Below are 21,097 nucleotides of genomic sequence, written 5' to 3' on the forward strand. Positions count from 1 at the left end.
GGTAGTGCCAAAGTATTATATATTTTAATTCTGGTTTGTTTTTGGACTTTTGGTGATTTAAAAATCATGTTGATAAGGCCCATAACTTTCACAAATTCTGAAGTTTTAACATCTATGTCATTTTCTGCTTCATATGATAGGGAACAACCGATGTAATTAAAAGTATTTATTTGTTCTATTTGTTCAATAATTTTGTTGTCTATTACTATTTTACTTCTTGTTAGTTCTCGGCCAAAGAATGGCATTGTCTTTGTCTTTCCGTATTTATTTATTTATTTATTAAGTTATTCAACTTATATACTGATATTTGTTAAACTTTTTCTGAAGTTGAAATTAGTACTTGGTCGTCAACAAAAAGGATTGTTTTTTAAGCTTGCATTTTTTGAGATTGGAGTTCCTTTTATTTATTCTGTTTCCCGAATATGTTGTATTTCATTATAGCATTTGTTGAACAAAGTTGGGGATAGTTGACATCCTTGCCGGACTCCTTGGTTGATCGGTGAAGGTACGGATAATTTTGAATTAAATTTAATCTTTATTTTATTGTCTTTATAAATATCTAGTATTTGTTTCTTTTTCTCTCAATATATCAAATAACATGGGTCTCAGTACACTAGAGAAAGCTTTTTCATAATCTAAAAATAATAGATGTGTTTATTCTCAATATAGCAGGGTTTATTTCCTTAAACAACATTCACCATTTGTTCTTTGTAATGGCGAATGGTTTTATTTTATTTGCGTTTAATACTAAGATTACGCGACAGCATTTTACCATACTTAAGAAGTTTGCTACTAGCCAGTGGATTACGAGACTGATGAAGATTGAATTAATTGCGTATGATGTGAGACAAACGAATTCTCGTGAGATTAATTATTTAGCATTTATTAATTATCGAAACTAAATTAGAGATAGTTTTACTTACTCTGTATGTAATATCCACCAGTAATGTTAAGAAATTATTGAACTGATTTAAACCAAATTTTGACATTAATTGTAGTGTGGAATTAGAGAAAGTTTTAAAAAAATTTAATCTTAAGAGTACGTTACTATTAGGCGAAACGTATTAATAACCAACAAATGTATGAACTTCGGAGTACGAGATTAAGTTTTGCAGTTGAGTGAAATGCTGCGGTGTGGAAAGGAAACGACATCCACGCCTGCTGCATTCCACTGACGCCCATGGTACAAGGACTTTTTCATTGCAAGTCGTAACTTTTTGACATTAAATAAAGGAATTGGTTAACTGTGCTGGTTACATGGATTACCGGTAATGCGCAACATTTCTCAGAGACGTAGGATTCTTTTCGATCGATGAATTAATACAGTTGATGGTTTTTGGTAGGATGATAACCGTCAGTTGGGGAGGGCGTGGAAGTAAATAGTTTGTGGCCGATTTTAATTTTATAGTCCAGCATATGCAATTCATATTCGGAGAATGCTAGCTTTTCGCTTCACTTTTCACCAGACATGATCCTCCGAAATAATTCAAGTCTAAAAATCCTCTGCATTTGATGTAGCGTCATTAAATAGATATTCTATGGACCAACAATCGTCCATGAGTACAAGTTATTTACCACAGACTTCAAGTGATACAGTGATATTTTTGTGGTGGTGTCATAGGTCACTGACTTCTTATCGCAGCGACACGGGTTCAGTGCCGGGTAACTTAAAATGGGAATCGTGGTGGACGAAATGGCAGTGGAACGACCTTATCACCGAGCCTTGTTTTTAGAGACTTAAACTCTGACCCTGCACTCGGCTGGACTCCGAGTGTAAGCGATCCTCACATTTGGGTGTGCATGTGTTGGCAGCACTGCTCCCACCAGGCGGCAGACGGCCCACACTGTGGTTCAGATCGTCAGTTCGCGCAGTGCTGGCTGAGAGAGTGTGGAGATTAGTGTCGCGGTAGCCGGGCCGGCATGGCTCCGCGCTGCGTCATGTGTTACGTGCTCTTGTTGCCACTGATCGTGGTGTTGACAGTAAATGGTGAGGCTACGACGCTGCGGACGTGTGAACCGATACGCGTGGAACTTTGCTGGGGCCTCGGTTACAACGTAACTGGAATGCCTAATCTTGTGGGTCACGAAATACAAGGCGATGCAGATTTTACCCTCCAGACTTTCTCTCCTCTGATACAGTATGGCTGTTCTGCGCAGCTCCATTTTTTTCTGTGTTCTGTCTATGTACCCATGTGTACCGAGAAGGTTGCTTCGCCCATTGGGCCATGTCGTGGGTTGTGCGAATCTGTGAGAGCCCGCTGCTATCCCGTTTTACAGGGATTTGGATTTCCTTGGCCAGCTGCCTTGAACTGCTCCAAGTTTCCGTTGGAGAACAACCATGAACACATGTGCATGGAAGGGCCTGGCGAAGTGGGAGTTGGGCCGCGTACTGGGTTGGTATCGTCCGACGCTGCGACGCCAGCCATCTCGAGAATCCCATCTGTATCACGGCCTTCCAGTGTTGCACCCTGTTCTCGTTACGTACGCCACAATCGTTACGTATATGTAAATCGAACTAGACGCTGTAACCCACTTTGCGATGCCGATGTTTTGTTCGAGAATTCGGACAAGTACCTGGCTGAAGTGTGGTTGTCCGTGTGGGCCGGACTCTGTTTCATCTCCTCACTCGTCGCTGTGCTCACGTTTCTGGTGGACTCGGGAGGAGGACAAGCCAGGTTCCGATATCCGGAGCGTCCACTGGCCTTCCTGGCGCTCTGCTACAACTTGGCTAGCGTCGGATGGGGGGTTCGTGCAGCAGCAGGACGTACCGCCGTGGCGTGTAGCCCCGACACCCAAAATCCTTCCAGGCTCTTATTATCGCAGGACGGACACATCAACGCGAACTGCGCTGTCGTATTCCTCCTGCTGTACTACTTCGGAACCGCTGCTGCTGTTTGGTAAGTTTATGTTTGTTTTACGACGCTGTACAAATTACTGAGGTCTTGTAACATCCAATAAGATGTGGAATAATTAATATGGATGTGGAAATAAGCGGCCATGGTCTGTTTTAATGCACTATAATGGGATTTGCGTGGAAGATTTGAGACAAAGGACGACTTCAGGAAACGGGTCCTGGCCGGGATTCGAAACGTTGACTTTCCAGATGTTACTAATATTAGTTATCACTGCCGTGCATGTCGGTAAGTTATGGTGCACGAATCTCAAACTCCTTTCCAAGTTTTATTTTGTTGTCTGTTTTCTATAATGGCCGTCCTCGTTAATTACCAGTAGGCCCAGACAAACTGTTAACAGAACTGAAATTATTTGTAGTTATTATTCACTGCTAAAGTGTTAGGCAAATAAACCACACCGCTGACTAAACACACCTCGAAAAGTGACAATATTGTTTATGAATGATATCCTAAGGTGATGTAGAGGATAATTGGGGGGGGGGGGCGAGAGAGGGGGGGGGAATTCCTTTCACGTGTTTTACATCGCAGTTATAAAGTTCATAATATGGCGTTTAACAAAAGCAATTGGAAAGGCTGTGATGTGATGGTGGTGTGAAAAGTTTGTGCTGTTCTTTATTGTTGTTTGTAGCCGGCTGTGATAATTCTACTATTCAATAGCAGTGTGCATGAAGCAATGAATTCAAAAAGTCTCGACTATAATTGGCGGTTGTCAATAATAACACATTTTTGTGTGCTTTAAAGTTTGTTGTAATTTATGTGCAGTGTTGGTGTTATGGAGCCGAGCACGTTTGAAATCTTGTGGCCAGTACAATAATGAAGACGATTTGCGATATTTCCTTTTTACCGATTTATGCGTGTTGTGCAACAATCAAGCCCCTTCGTCTATACCTTCCTGAAGAAATTCTCACGTTCTTTCCTTCTGTATAACGTATTTCCTAACCTGTTGTTTCCATCTTGGTCTAGGTCTTCTTGGGTGTCATCCATTTAGTTTCATGTTCCATGCCTTCTTATGGATTCAGACTTCGTTCGTAAAACGTGTCCATTCCACCGTGTTGTTATTTATTAATTTATCTTCCAAATTATCCATTGTTCCATATTTCGTTCTCTTTTGGCGCTTCTTTGTACACATATTAAAAATTTAATTTATTCTCCCTTAGTTTGCTTTTATATCATAGTTTGTGCCTGGGTTTCTATTTTTTTCATTATTGTGGGCCTATAACAGTTAAATGAAATAAATATTATACCCCTCATGATTTTTTTCCCATTTCTAGATAATATCCGTAATTGATTGATTAAATGTTGCTGAAGTTTTTATTCTGTATGTAATTTCTTCCTTCACGCTTCCGTTTGTCAATTTTATTTCCTAAGAAGGCCTACATGGCCTGCGTGAGGCTTACCAGGAGGTTGTTAATTGGTATACGTTACTGTATATTATGATATAGGCATGCTATAAGCCAATATTGTTTCAAAGTTACAAGAGAAGTTTTCATCCACCTGTCAAGAAGTGCTGTGCTATATTTGCTGTCAACTGTATATCTCTTCGTAAGAAGTAGAGCAAACTAATGAATTTTGTGGGTGTAATTTTTAACCTACTTTACATTTCTTAAGGAAAAAAGAGAGCAGGATTATGAGGCAACCAGGCTCATTGTTTTGCAGACTAGCCTTTCAATTTTTAAGCCCATGAGTAGCTTTTCAGGAAATTTGGTGTGAACATTATACACCGTTGGAGGTCATTCCAGACTTTATTTGTAATTACCTGTAATCAGTTATAACAACTTGGAGTTTATACAGAGTTTTGTTAAATATCTTAATAACATTACGTCTCCCTATCGCATTTCTTCTGAATCAGCCTTGACCGTCCATTTTCAACGTAATAACTATTTTTCAGCTTATATTCTGTGGTCTCTGTAAAATTTTTTCATAATGTCTCAGTATTTCAAAAAGGGCACACTTTTGCTGTTTGCATAGACGTATTTCGAAATATTTCAATACTTTACTTTTCAAATGTGTTATCGCTTAATTCCGTGGGATGAAAACTCGATGAAATCAAAAGAGTTGCGCGTCCATTCTGAATGTTTCTACGGGTTTCTACGTGGTTAATAAATAGACTTCTGTTTATAATTTACATTATTTAAAGGTCAGCCCTTAAATAAATGTGCTGAAGAAGAATTTCCTTCTTTAACAAGGATTTTATTTCGTTTCTTCATGTTTATGGTCGTACTTCATTCTGAAGATCCTGGATCCAGCAACCGACGTTGATTGTTACGTTAATTCCGCCTTGTGTTTTTGTGGGCTGTACCTTGATCGATACTGAATTAGACACGGGACTAAATTTATTTCCAGATTAGAAAGGCCATAGAATGTTTAGGAATTAATCAAGAGTGTGACAGCGTGTTGTCCTTCAGAAAATCGCAGATGGAAGTGTAAGTTCAGTGTTCCAGCCTCATGAACAGTAATTTGTTTCATGGCACGTGCATAAGACCCCTCCCAGGAGTTAATCGCAGTGAAATTCAATTTTCACACCATTATTAGCGATCTGAAAACAAGGTATTGAAGGAGAAAAAAGCCTATGCATGCCTTTCACTCATGCTGTTTAAAAGTTACTGTACATAATCATGACCCACCGAATTATTGATGACAAAATGTGTTGGACATAATCATGTAGTGCAACCATCCTGCATAAACAAAAAAGAGAATTGTGTTCGTTTGATTTTCATAGTCATGTCACATATGTTTAAAGTATTGATTTCAAATTAATGATATTAATTCAGAAGAATGAGATGAGCGGGACATGTAGCGCGCATGGATGGGACAAGAGGTGTGCACCGGGTATTGGTTGGGAAACCTGAGGGAAAGAGACCGCTGGGGAGACCTAGACGTAGATGGGAGGATAATGTCATGCGGGATCTATTGGAGATAGGAGTTGAAGGAGACTGGATTTCGTTGGCCCAGGACAGGGTCCGGTGGAGGGCTTTGGTTAATTCGGTTATGAACCTTCGGTTTCAGTAATTCCATCTAGTTAGTTAGTTAGCTAGTTGATGCGTGGATGGCTGAGGATCATTTGATGGTTGGTATTCTTCAGAGGTGACATCGAATTTGCGAAGAAATCGTTCATCATATTTAGGCCTTGTAGATCCAATGACATTTCTTGTCTTGTTCCTTCTGGTTTTAATCAGTTGCTTCATGATGTCTGCTCGCAGAAGTTATATTAATTGAAGACTTAAAACATCCTCTGCAAGTATCTTACATTAAATCTCTTACCTGAAAAGTGAACCGTTTCGACTTTCATTTCGTTACGTTTAACAGCCATAAAAGTAGGTAACTCCACCAAAACTATCAGACGTCCTGTCCCGCTAACTAGGACCATGAGGAAAACGTTTAAGACTCCGAAATACGTCCGAACCATATGTATTGGCAGCAGAACACGGAGGTTCATTCCGCTAATACCACACATCCTGAGCCCGTTCCATACAGCTCTATTCCTGATAACCCATTTTTTATCCATTAAAATTTTCGTAATGGAATCCCCAAGCTAGAGGACCACTATTCGGAGACTATTCTTATATTTGCAGCTACTGTCTGTATCTTTAGGCAGAAGCTACCGAAACTTGTATGCATTTACGGAAAGAAGTTGTTTTATTACTGCAGTAGAAGACTGTTTTACTATTTTTTGTAGGCTATTTATTCTTCACCGTCTTGTCATGCGTTCCTGTAGATTCCCAGTCATTTACTTTACACAGCGTGTTTGAGAATGGTAGGAATGGATTCTCTTTTCGTATCTGAGACTCAAACTGTAGAAAAATAAGAAATTATGTGAAGGATGTAGAGTAATTACATTATTTGTTGGGTGAATGAAATTGTATGAGTAAATACTATGCATATTCTAATTTTAGAAGAGACATATACATACTTTTTTAAAAGATTAAACATTTGTAGTTACATATTCTGGTTTCTGCCTTTGTTATAAATCAGTTCTGTCGCCGTCTCAGCGCATTTATAGCGTCGTTTGGATTAACAATACTTTTATTAATTTTATTATCGTCATACTTGACTTAAGTACAAATTGGGCGTGGACTATCATTTATAGGAAATCGAAAGTGTATTTTAGACATATTTCAACTAGTACAGAATAAAGTGAAAGATGTTTCAGAAAGGATATCTTCCAGAGACGACCGTTTAGCTATGAGATAGAGAAGCGAATCGGTAAATATTTGAAACATTAAATAAAATCGCAGTGTGTGTTAATTTAGAAAATTGGTGTCGAAAGTAGACCTACAAAAACGAAAAGCCATGTTTTCACTCATTTGAAAAACGTGTATGAAAATCACCTAATTTTGATAATACAGTAACGTAATAGCCAATTTTTTTAATGCATCGCGTATTTTAAATCCACGCCTATAGTTCTAAGATTATCACCACAACACAATAAGCGACATAAGTTTAAGAAAAGAAAACGTTTCTTTTTAAATTTGAACTTCTTTCAACTTGAAACCAATAATTTAAACTCAACTATGCGAATGTTGAAGTCATGTGATAAGTACGTAACCTACAGTTACCACTGTACTTTGAAGGGTTAATGTGTCATATTTTGTGAGGCAACATCCCAATTTATAATATCTTGGGATGTAGCTGCTAATGGAAAGATGCTAGATGTGACATCACGACTGTTTATACATGGAAGTCGCTAGAAGTATTTCTGTTGGATAAAGAGCTAAACTTGAGTATTCTATTTTTCTTCAGTTTTCCGAAATGCCAACAACATTCTTGTTCTTCTTCTGCTGTTTATGAAGCATAATAGATTGGGGGCTTTCTGGAAGGTTTCGTTTATTCATGAGGGCCGTTTTGTTAACCTGCAGCTTAGCGTTCGTCAGAGACCCGTCTTTGGCCAACGCCATGTTGTCCATTGGTCTTTGTGCTGTCTTTGTCATCGGTGAAAGTACGCAGGAATAAGCCGACTTCCATAACTTAATAATACATACACACATATCGACTGAATGCAGTACCGACGTACGCAGAACAGCCTCCGGCAGCCATGTTACATTGCAATGTAATTGGACTGCCAGTCAAGTTGGCATTTAACTTAATTTGTTCCAGTCGTATGCCTGCCAAGCTGTGCGCAACTGTCCGATGTTTGATGGTGCTGTACAGAATGTAGCGAGAGGGAGCCTGTGAATGAAAATGTTATGTGGCTTGCCGCACTTTAATAAGCATACTGTAGAGCAGATGTTGGATGTTGGTCTACCTGCGAGAAGAAGCTGTGTTCTTACGACGTTCGTCTATTTGCTTTGCCCTCCCTCTTGTCTGTAGACATGAAAGTTGTTTCGTGATTTCCATAAAATACCATATATGCAATTTTCGACGTAACTGGTCCAAGCTCCCGCATATATTTGTCCTGAAGGATTGGAAATAAATTAATTTATATTAAGTTCTTTATAAATGGTAACAACATTTTGCTGTATTTCGCAATGGCTTTTTTACAATATAAAATAATATCATTTTATACAGCCCAATTAATGGCGTCACCCACTCCTGTTATAAATCTCGGAGCTGTCACTTGGACGTTAGTTGAAAATTGAGGAAATTAATGTCGGAAATAATCTAAATTTGAGGGGTTGAATTCTGAACCGCAGTGTTTTATGGAGAAAGCTGCATAATGATGAGCTTAAAAATTTGTACTTCTCCCCCAATATTGTCAGGGTGATTAATTCGAGAAGAATGAGATGGGCGGGGCATGTAGCGCGCATGGATGGGACAAGAGGTGTGCACCGGGTATTGGTTGGGAAGCCTGAGGGAAAGAGACCGCTGGGGAGACCTAGACGTAGATGGGAGGATAATGTCAGGCGGGATCTGTGGGAGATAGGAGTTGAAGGAGACTGGATTTTGTTGGCCCAGGGCTTTGTTTAATACTGTGATGAACCCTCGGGTTTCGTAAGCCATCTAGTTAGTTAGTTATTGATGCCTTCATTTTTGTAAGCAGCAGTTTAATGCCAGTCCACATCTTTGCTATTGAATTGTATTGATAATAAGTTAACTTAATTCGGTGTATTACGCTTAATGCGTATCAGTTACGCATATTGTAATTCATCTTTCAAAGTCTGAACAGCTAAGAATGGAGGTGAGCCCGTCGCGTCGCCTTCGTGGAGATATGATCCCTTACCTCATGAAGGTGAAGACATAAATAAATAATTCAGGAGATGAACATGTTAACTCTTTTCATTTATCTTGAAGTGTCAATCGTATTAGGCAGCTGTTGCTTCGGTACCATGCAAATGGCAGGGTGTGTACAGATTTCTAGTCACAAATATCTCATTATATTATTAGGTCCATTCGTCTAGTTGTCAATTACCGTTTCTTTCACGTTTCTGTGTGTGGGAAGACGTCATAACATTGTGGATGCTGTTTATTATTTGACTGTTGTATCGGGGCGGGGAGGGGTATTGATGTGCCAAGAAGTCTGCTGTGTTTGATGCCATTCGGTTGTATCTTAAGACTTAAAATTTGAAATATACAATGTTATTAGACGATAATATGACCGATAATTCATGTCGTGACATTTGACGACAATTAGTGAAATTTATTCATCAAGTACGTGCCAGAGAACTTGCCTTTTTGAAAAAATGCAATAAAGACGCAATACTTGCACGACGTTTTGAGTACAGTTTAGAGCAGTGGTATTCAACTTTTTTTTTGTTCGCGTACCCCCAGATATAATTTCTCTTCAACTTTGTACCCCCAAAGTTGTTGATGTATAATTCAAGTTATACATAGTATATAATCTACATCTAAAATAAATTAAATAAATTACATTACTGATTATTCAGTGTTTATCATAAAATAATATATTTTTTAAATTTCACGTAACCCCTAAGATGTCTTCGCATACCCCCGGGGGTACTATTTTATCAGGAAGCCAAAGTTCACAGTGGACTGTAGAGCTTGAGAAGAATAAGAATACTATTTTATAGTACAGGGATTACTATTGGAGGGAAAGTCGGCCGGAGCGTGAACTTTACCACTTATCTGATTTTCAGGTTCATTAGATTGGTGTAGCTTTGCGTCCACGACATTTGTACGCTGGTATGATCTTCAGGATAACCAACTCTGTGATTTAGTACATTAGGGGAAAACTCTAATAAACTAGAAAATAAACTATAGAAAACTCCCAGATATCACAAAAAATAAAACGTTAATGTAATCATTCCTTTGAACGATTTATTTACAGTTGTTTCGAAAATGAAAGAAAATAGATGAACTTTTGCACGAATATGAGTTAATTTGATGCTTAATTGCGTGGTTAATGAAACAGAATGCTGTAATCATCATCTTGGCGTAGAGTTGTTAAATTCTATAAACGATACAAATTCATTCCTAGGCATCGTGGCAATAAAGCGAGGACAGCTGGGTGGAATGTTACTCTCCAAGACTGTTTATGTTCTTACCCAACTTTCCACAAGACCGCGTTTGCCATATTGCTTGTTTTCAAATCGGATTGAAAACAAAAATGTAATAAAAACTATATGTTTGGTCGCGTTTATTTTTGCAGCCTGTATTTAAACAGATTTCACGAGCGCTCCGGCAATCTAGAAGAGATGGTAGCGGCAACACCGCGTGTCGCTCTAGGCCATTTTGGTGGGTAGAGTATGGACGGGTCTGGTTATTCTAACGAGCTGTGTAGCCGGAGTCAACAGTCCGCTCCACGCTTACCTCCTGTTTGGAACTTGGCTCCGCCTGTTTGTTTGACTTTGTTCTTCTGAGTGCATCAGCCAGTGATTATCATCACATAATTGTCTGACCTTCTACGAAGAGGAATGGAACCCCAAGCTAACCTGTTGTTGACTGGCCTCGACGTAGTATACTATTATCCCTCGGCCAATTAGACAGTTTAGGAAATATTATAATAAAAAATAAAACATAAGAAAATTGAAAATAAGATAGAACATCTTTCGTAATAATTTTATATGGAAATGATTCAAGACATGTAATAGGAGCTGCATCGTGGGTTTAAAATGTTGCTTGCAGATGTTGGTATATCCTGTGTTTCTAGGAAAGCAATAATTGTGACATGTCAACGCTGAAAAAAGAAACTGTACAACATTATGATGTAAAGTTGAAATATATTGCTTGATAGCTGAACCGCAGTGACCCTGATATAGCATATTGAAACAGGCAAGGGTTCTAAGAAACATTAACTTTACTTTTTTCTGCAGATTATTCGAGGTTCAGATACTTGACCTTGTTGATCCTTGCAGTAAAACTTTGCCCCTTGGAATGTTTCTAGATCGTGAAGAAGTGATTGCGCCTCAAAATAATTATTAAAGTTGGCTGTTGTATGGGTTTGTTGCCGACGTTTCAGAAGTGCTTGCTGTTTCCATCATCAGAACGATCTGTTGATGGAGACAGACAAGCACCTCTGAAACGTCAGTAAAGTACTAGACTACACGCCGCAACAGCCCAGAAAACAGCCATCTTCATATTCGTCGCTGTAAGAACCAGAAATCTTACAGGATAATAGTTGCATTCTGGTGAGCACCGACATGCCCAGTTTACGAAGGTGTATGAGTAAGAATAAAATATTCTGCGATTTCTAAGACTGGGTCGTACACACGAGGGTGAGAGAAAATAGTTGATATGTCCAAACGACTGCGCCCCATAAATTTGATTCTTTATCGGGTTTTAATCTTACATCCTTTCGTGAGATTTTGTTTTGCGAGCGATAGAAGAGTTGCAGTAATTAGTTTTCTTCCAGTTTTTTTTTTTTTATTATTTGAAGTTGTTTCAGTTGTAATTTCGATTATTAATTTTAAATGTTTTGGGTGGTGGGGGATGGTCATTGTAGTTAGGCAAATGCACCTACCCAATGATCATCAGAGCCGATGGAGAATTCGGTTTATTTTGCCCACTGGTAAGTGAAACTGTAACGAGGGTAACCAGCCAGCCTCTGCCTCCGTGAAGCCTTGACTAACGCGCTCGGCTGCTTGAAACTGATGACAGCTGTGTACTAATAGAAGTCTATTTCTGTACAGTTTACGCGGCGTCACATTTACTCGGTGTTTATTAGTCCTGCTCCTATAAGACAGCTTTGTAATCCACACATTAACTTGTGCTCAGATGCCGTGAATTTATACGTAATGTTGTGCGGGATGTGATAAATGAGTATCTTTGCCTATTTCCTATTTAACTTTGTTTATTAGGTAAATGTTTCGTGGCATTAATAATTGTATATGTGTATATTGGAATCGATACACTGTTAATTTATCTTAACACAGAGGCAGCATTTTTCTTATGAATCTAAGTATTACCAATAATATAAAAATATACAGAGGCTTTGTACTCATTTCGTAGTAAAAAAAAAGTAATGGCCCTTATAATCACTGGCAAGTTCGCTTACTTCGCTGCGAATAAGAGGAATTTAGCCATCAGAGATAGTTTTGAATTGGTGCTGTTAGGAACTGCACGACAGTTGCTGTCAGTTCAGTTCTGATTATTTTTACTGTTACAACAAACACAAGAGAGCGGTTATTATCAACATTCGTCATATTAAAACATATTTCAGTAATGCTACATCAACAGATTAAATATACACACAGGACTACACTACTAATGATGAAACACTAGCGGATGATTTGTCAGACCTTTTGAAGCCGAACCTCATGTAAATTATATTTAAGAATTCAGTCCGTACCGCAAAAAAAGAGAAAAAATACAACTCTTCTTTATTAAATTGATCAGTTCGTTGATGTTTTTTTAAAATAAGTAATTGGTTTAAAGCGGGAATCACGCGAAACCCATGAAAACAAATGAAGATTGATTATTGCAGAAGGTGGGACATGTAGGTACCATTGGGCTTAATACATTTTAAACAAAGTATATATAATCTATTAACACAACAGCCAACTTATTTATATTGGTCTAAACTTTTGGAAAACCGTACCCATACGCAGTTCTGAAATAGTTAGGCCTGAATTTAGAGCCATTTGACAAAAATTATAAACTTAAATTAGAAGATATAATGGAACAGAAACTTTATTTTTTATGAAGTGCTTTTATCAGAAATTTAAATGAAGCTGGTAAAGTAATCTTACAGATAAGATCGCTCAGGAGTTGTTTCAAATGTTCGTTCAGTGGTCAATCTGTTTTTCAGATGTCATTCTTCATTTCATGGTGACAACGACATAACAGGAAACGTTGATGTATTATTGTCATACCGAAACTTGACAATTGTCTCTCGGCGGATGTACATCTTAAATTATCTACATATTCGGGAAGCAGCGGTTAATATTCATGGGTTTTATCTATTAGATATGACGGAATGAATAATGAATCACTTGTTCTACTGACGCTTATGAGCGAAAATAAATTAGTCGTGTATCGGTAACACAAGTTTTTTTTTTCCATGAGAAAAAATAAATAAAAATAAAAATCTGCCCTATTAGACAGATGTTACATTACACGGCTGTTTTATCTTGTAAATAAAAGATAGTTGTAATGTATTTGTAACAGAATTGCCCTATACGTAAAAAGTCAGCGTAAATCCTAGAAAATAAATATGCCAATACATGGCGAGTTTCATACATGAAGTAGAAAGAAAAGGAGACTGAACAATGTTTGTTCGAACTTTTGCGTGTGGAGAGAGTGTTTCGACTTTGGTGACATGTTTCACACGAAAACAGTGATCCGCTGAATGTGCTGAACATTCGACGTAAATGTTTATTAGAATCAGAAGATTCACATTTTATTTCGTAAAATTTCGGAATTATTAGTAATTACCAGTTTGTTTCCGTTAAATTATTTACCAGAATTGCCATTCTTAGCAGATTTCACTTACATGTCAAGCTTTCCGTTTAGAAGGTCATCTGTAGCTAGTGATGGCGTGTTCTCACGTTGTGCTGTAATTTCTTTTTAAATGAAAGGAACTTGTGCCTCTCACGTTCTTGTTAATCTTAAAACACCATCTCGATAGTGTTAAATTAAACTGATTTGAAGAATGTATGTTGCTGTTGTTAATACTTATCAGCTTCTCATGGAAGTTTGATATTAAAATTAACGAAAAGAAGCAGGCAAGTTAATAAGTTCTGACTAGCGTCTTATCTTCCTTCTGTTAAGCTCAAAATCGTATTAGTCCCATAAATGTATCGAGGTTTTAATGCTGCGTTATTCATCTGCTGTTTAGATGTTTAGCAAAACGTGAAAGATTCAGTGAACATCTCGTGCCCCTCTAGGTAATTCACTTCTGCAGTTTTTTTTCTTCTTCAATTGAAAGATTCAAACCTAAAATGTTTGTGTGTCTTCATTTAGTAGAACAGTTTAGTTCTGAAATTCCTCTGTACTTGGACAGATAAATTATTTTATATTGTTACACATTTATGCTATTTCGCGTTGATATATACCGTGATAACCAGTAACGTAGAATTAAATTTCTGGGTTGTTTTGAAAGTCGTTTAAGAACAGTTATTATTTCAACACAGAGGTTCACAGGTCAGCTACACTGTTAATAAATACATATCATTTTGCTTTTATTATTACCACGTGAATGCCGGGTTAGTAGCTTTAAGTAGGCCACGACCCTTTCCCGTATCATCAGAATTGACCGTAAAAAAATAATGTAGTCACATCAGACTATAAATCCTACATTTGTTCCTGAATGAAAGAAATTCAGATAATTTTGACCCGCGTATGGACGAACAATATACTACAGTCACAACACACGCGAGACTGGGAGATTGAAAAAATATGTTAACTTCGTTATTTTGAGGATTTGCTTAATGTATATTTTTAAGAGTCAACCGGTGTATGTATGGGCGGAGCAGGCTGTTCCATAGCACATGAAGAAGAGGGAGATAGAGAGAGAATCGCTATTATAATTTCATCCTCGGCTCGTCTGGAACACTTAACATGGTCTCCAGGCGATTCCGTGTAATCGAGCAGTTGATTTACTGAATGGTTGATTGTGGGTTACTTTCTACATTAATTGGAACTGTAAATTGTTGTTTGAATTACGACAGAATTAAGCCAACTGGACTGTGATAAATGTATTACGGCATCCTTGATGTAAAATGAACTCTCGACTAACTTTAGTTCTAAAATGAGATAACCGGATATGTGTAAGAAATTTCACTCTTCTGTCTGTGTGTTGTATATCAGGCAGACAATTATAAGTAAAGCTTATAGCAACGGAGGTGTCAAGTTTTGTTGTAATATATGGAGAACGTTGGCCATGTTTTCTAACACGTTGATCCTGAATCTTGAAATTGTCTTCCTTAATAAGCGTTTAATTTTTTGCCCTTACGTTTTATAATTGGCAACGGTGCAGTGTTTCTACGGGGGAGATTTTGAGATGCCATTTCACCAACGCTGTGGGAACGCTACCAACCCTACAGAGTGTATTTCTCTAAAAGCCGTGGCATTATTGTTTTGTGACGTTCGTTATTGGAAGACCGTTACTATTAACATTTTACAAAGGCATGCAGTTATCCTGAAATTGTATTTTTTCGATTAGGTTAATATAAAATTGACTTATATTTTGGCTTGTAGATACGAAGTTCGTCAGTTCCTTTCTTAAAGAAAACACATCATCTTCACGTCTTCATTGTATAGACGAATTGGTTAATACTGTTTATGGAAATAATCCCTGTTTATTTTTAGGATCACGAAACTCATAAATAGTCTACACTGTATGGGAAAATTATAAAATTATTGTATGTTAAAGTAGGTGGTACATATAAGCTACCACTGTCCTGTAAGACCGTAAAGTGGTGATTATAATTCACCGTTATGAATGTACTTTATATATTTTTTTCTTTCTGTTGTAGTAACTTAAGTAGGTTCTGTATAAGATTTCAGAAAAAATGTTGAGTTGAACGTTAGACACAGATCGATTTGAAGAATTAGATACACAGATCGATATTCTAATAGCCTATTAGGCCTCCTTGTTTGTAAAATTGTTGTAGTTTAATTTTAAATTTAAATTTACAGGAGTTTAAGAAACCAGTACATACCAAAATTAAATTGCCCTGACAACTTAAACTATAAATTCCCAGTACATTTATCTTGATCAAATTTGTATTTTTGTAGATAGTGGCTTCTGCATAAGGCATTCGTTTCATATTCTGTGTGTAAACAGTACATGACGAACATTGAAATAAGCGAGTACACTCATTTGTCCTTCCAGTAAATAAACTTGTGGTGTAGGTCCCACATCCATCTGCATGAAACTACAAAAAATACCGAATACTTGATTGAAATTGTGCTAATTACGTGTTGGAAAGTTTAGGGTTGAAGCGGTTTTGTCTTGTTTTAAGGTACTTTATCAGAATTTAAGTGTAGAGATCTCGGACAGCCAGCCCGGGGTCCAGAGACTTATTTAGAGTTTGTGTGTTTCAGGTACTTCCAACGATTAAAATATGAGTGGTTCTTTCTGATAAAAATTGGACATGAAAACTTCAATAACGAAGCGACCAACATTTGTGAGAAACGCTTTACGTAATCTGGAATATATATTCTTAAACATAGTTCTCTTCAATGTAGTTAATTTTTATATACCATTTCTGGTGTTCTTTCGGTAGCGATTTATACTGGGAATACTGAGAACGACCCGTTCTTCAAGTGCCTGAACACTGTGGGTCCCAAGTTTTCGTTGGCTTGATCTATGGACATTCGGTAGGACTCCTTGGACGAGGGATCGGCCCGTCGCAAGGCCTCTACCTGTACACAGGACAGCACAACACAGAAAAACGCGGACAAACATCCATGGCTTCAGTAGGATTCGAACTCACGGTCCCAGCGACCAAGCGGCACAAGGTTCACGCCTCAGACCGCGCCGCCACTGCGGACCCCAGCGACTTATATACCTACATTATTCTTCGTCACCCTTTCATTTCGTGTTCTGTATGAAGAGGCAGAAAACAGCTTTTTCATCCCATCAACAATTACGTAAGCAACTGTAGGTAGATTTTCAATCATGTTAGCCCAACTAACACTTGAAAAATTAAAAATATTAAGTTTTAATTAATTAATTAAATTAATATTAAGTTTACAGTGGGAAATAGCAGAACCCATCAGATAAAAACGCGTTGTAAGCCAGCTAGAGCCATTCAGGTGTTGTTAGCCAGATAGTTTAAATTCCGCGGCGAGCTATCAACATTATCTCATCAGTGGTTCTGTTTCGGTTTAAGGAGTACCACTGAGGCACGGAAGTAGGACAGAACTTTGTATTTTTATTTTTTAAAATTTCTAGCCGGGCTAACACACAACAAATACTCTCCGCCCCTGATTTTGACTTCTAGGGAATATTGTTAAACCCTGTGTAGGTTGGTAACATTTATCTGGTTGCAGAGGGTTGCCAGCGGGTGGTTACAGCTTTAGATTTATGGCGCAGTGTAACTTGCATGATTTACTGCTCACATCCAAGTTGGGCTGTGAGGGTCATCAGGTCTGCTGCAATGCATTGTGTGCCAGCCAACTCCACAGATGCCACAGATTTATAACACTCCATGACACTGGAAAAAGAATGTAGGCACTGTTGGTAGATTTCTTGAAAACGAGAAACTAATAAAAATTTCTTTACGTTCCTATGGGCTAATTGAAACGGACTCCAGGTACATCCTTTGTTATTCTCGAAGGTTTGTGGACACCTACTGGCTTAAGTCCCAGCTGTTTTGATACAGTAGATTATGTTTATCTGAAATGTACAGTTTCCTGCGTCTAGCTCAAGAGTATGAATTGCAAAACTTTTGGAAGAGGTTCAGTTTCTTCCATAAACTTGTTTTCTTTGTAACCACCTCCTCCTCTCCGACACCCTTAAAAATTTTCGCTTAATAAAACTACAATTTCTCCTTCATGCCCACCAACCCCGCAATATCAAGTTTTATCAGTAGTTTGAATTTTGTCGATTGTGGTCTTATGAGTTGCAACTCCTTTTGATCTTACCAGTGCTTCGGTTGGGTGACGGTAGAGACGACGCGTTCCTCCAAAACACTGGTAACTGTCTAACAACACCACACGGCGTCGCAACCCAGAACATTACAGTCGATATCTTAATCGTCGTGAGAACCTCACATCTCACAAGTAATTGTCGTGAAATCTCCGAGGTGATTGCGAAGGACCGTCGCTTATCGTGTGTAAAATAAATTAAATTGCTTGTATTCTACTAGACCTACATAGCTGCAAATTTTAAAACGGCACATCACGGAAAACAGTAGGCCTACGTGACGATGCCTCGGATGTCCAGAAGGATATTTATACGTATTGATGTGCTCTTTAAATCAATGTTTTATCGCGAAGGTTAAATAAATAATTGAAGATATCCGTCTTCTGGGTTATTGCGCTGTGTAGTCTGGTCGATGTTAACCAACGTTTCAGAGGTCATACTGCCTCCGTCATCAGCGCCCTGATGACGGAGGCAGTATGACCTCTGAAACGTTGGTTAACATCAACCAGACTACACAGCGCAATAACCCAGAAGACGGATATCTTCATACTCACCGCTGTGAGAACCTCAAGTCTTACAAATAAATAATTGTCTTCAAACGAGAAGTCCATTAAATTTCTGTAATAAGTTACTGAGTCCAGGTTACCTTGTAACGTTCAGTCCAATAGGTATTAAAAACTTAACAGAATACGAAGTATGATTTTTCCATGCTTGTTCTTAACAATTAAGGATACGTTTTGTTACTGCGAACAACCCTTTGTGTTCCAAAGGACTAACTTATGCAGAAGCCTACTTAAAATTAGAAATATGTTCACCCCTTCAGAAGTTTGTTCAGACTGCAAACTTTGGATACGTGATGAATAGAGAAAGAAGGTATTTACGACCTGAGGTCTTCGTATTCGTTCTGTTGTAATCGTTACAACACAAGGGACTGTTCTCGAACGAAACAAACAGTGCACGACAGGTTCTTCGCCTTTTAACGACTTCGTGGCAGTGAAAATAGCAGAACGAACAACAATGATCAGTCACGAAGGACATTTGAAAATACATCCTGGGGGGCTTCATAAATACCGTGAAAGTTTGGGTACTCTAACCTCAACCGAGTATCTCACTAATACTGTAAACCCCTTCAAGTTGGACACCCCTCTATTTTGGACACTTTTAATTTGACATGCCCACAATACCCTATATCGTGGACACCCCTTTATCCTGGAACTTGGACACCGCATTTGTTGTTAGTTGGACAGGTTCATGCACTTACTAAAAAATGCTTCAATGCTTTTCAGGGAAACGTTTACAGTTACATATTTTGTTGTTTTGAATTTCTGATTGATGAATGCCTTCTGTCTGGAGGATTGGCTTATGGTTGAAGGTGGGAAACATTGAATCCATTATTGGAATGCAGTCAAAATGTTTAGTTATTCTTTTGTTGAACCCTTTACTGGACTGAAGATACAGTTTTAACTCCATCAGTACTGTTTTTGCAGTTGAGAGTTCAAAGTGTGTTAACAGAAATGGGATTTTTCTCTTTTGCGATGGGGAAACGAAAATTGGTGGAGTTAACCGTAGAAATGCATGGGAGTGGTTTTCGAAAGATTATTATTATTATTATTATTATTATTATTATTGTCTTTAATTCTTAATTAAAGTAAGCCTACAATAGTTGGTGTATGTAAGGAAACAGATTACATTGTCATTACACCACAATCTGAAGGGATGATTTTTCTCTTTCCCTCTATCTTGGACACCTGTAAGTTGGGCACTTTTTCGTGGAACCGAAAGTGTCCAACTTGGGTTTTGCTGTACATGTGAGTATTACCACCGAGTTCAAAAGAAGTATTTAATGAAAATGATGACATTTCTAATATTTGTGCGGCATAACCTGAAGGCCCGTTGATCCGTACAAGAGATTGGCTTTCATGTTCTAATCTTCCTAGATTCTCTCTCTATTATCTCCACGCAAATTCCGGTTTAGTATTTAATTAATGCGTTCAATAGAAATTATCAAGCCATTACCGTAGTATCCATAAACTTAGTAATGTTTATACTCACAGAAATAATTTTATTTACGTTGGTCAGGGTCAGATAATGTGTTTCGCCTACGTCAGTAGTTTCCGTCTAGAAAGATAAACGAATTTTCATGTAAGCCGAAAACTTAACCTGAGGCAACGAGCTACAAAGCACTACCGCTGGGAACTAATGTTTATATTTTGTACAGTATATGATATCTGCTACCAAAGAAAACAGTTAAAACTGCTGGTTAAATCTGCAAGGAGTCGCAATTTACGAATTCCGTTTTCAATTTCTTCGTGGGTTGTATTTATTATATATCTGACAGACGCAGAATTATACAATAAGAGAGTCTGACATTGTTAGAAAATATTGGAACGGTTTAGTGGCAGTCATGTTCCTAGCTTCCTGTCTGACACAAGCGTAATAATAACGGAAGCTCTGCTGGGGAAATTTTAACTACAGCTGTGGTAGGCCACGCTAAAACACCAAAATTACTCCGGGTGATTCCCTTCCTTCGCCGTTGCCACAATCGCTCTCTCTCCTTCCTACATAACCCAACAAAAAAATAAATCTTTATAACCCTTGCTTTACAAGACCAGTATTTGACGACCGAAGCGCCACCCATATCTTGTTTGCTGTGAAGAAAGCTTTCTCTCTTTGTTGAGTGACATGGTAATTTATTTGGTTAGAGGCGGTTGTCAGGATGGATGTTCCTCCAGTTTAGAGTGACAGAGTATTTTTCGAGACAGACATCTCTTTTTTTTTACCTATATGTGTATGTGTGTATAGATGTGAGAGGCGTTGATGTGTGTTCTTCCCTTACGTGGGCCTGTGTAAACAAGGCTTCCTGTCCCTGCCACCACAAGTTGAATGCTGGATAGATTTTGACGGTGGGGAAAGAAGCGCAAACAGAGCACGGGTTTCAGCCCCAGGCTGTTTGTTGATGCTTTGGGTTGGGTGTTACCATCACGCAATATGGCTCCTGTTCTTATAGGATAGTCATTTTTTTTATATTCCCCCTAAAACTCCAGACACAAAGGAATTAATTATTTCATAGAAAAAATATCTACCATACCAAATACAAGTGTTCGTTCTTGTTCATCGTAAGGTAAACAAAACCTTAAGAGCAGTAGCGAAGCGTAGGAACATCCAAGTGCTTAAGCTTAGCTGAGAGCCGAGAGTGACTTGGTTCTTGAGAAACAGTGTAGAGTTGCACAAAGGAGTGGACAGTCATGACCAGTGCAGA

General features: G+C 38.2%; 1 protein-coding gene across 2 annotated transcripts in view; it reads left to right on the forward strand.

Annotated features, from left to right (window-relative positions):
- LOC110839656 (frizzled-4) overlaps window positions 1-21,097 on the forward strand; it is a 48,316-nt gene that overhangs the window by 8,599 nt on the left and 18,620 nt on the right. Inside the window, exon 3 of one of the 2 annotated variants that reach the window (XM_087358899.1) lies at window positions 2,278-2,897. In XM_087358899.1, the coding sequence (XP_087215025.1) occupies window positions 2,278-2,897 (620 nt within the window). Of the gene's footprint in view, window positions 1-1,825; window positions 2,898-21,097 lie in introns of those variants that run through there. The other variant, XM_022084044.2, reaches the window with a different exon arrangement.

Source organism: Zootermopsis nevadensis, unplaced genomic scaffold, assembly GCF_977971745.1.
Source record: "Zootermopsis nevadensis isolate Lab colony 2312 unplaced genomic scaffold, Znev_1.0 Znev_ptg000030l, whole genome shotgun sequence".
NCBI classification, from domain to species: Eukaryota; Metazoa; Arthropoda; class Insecta; order Blattodea; family Termopsidae; genus Zootermopsis; species Zootermopsis nevadensis.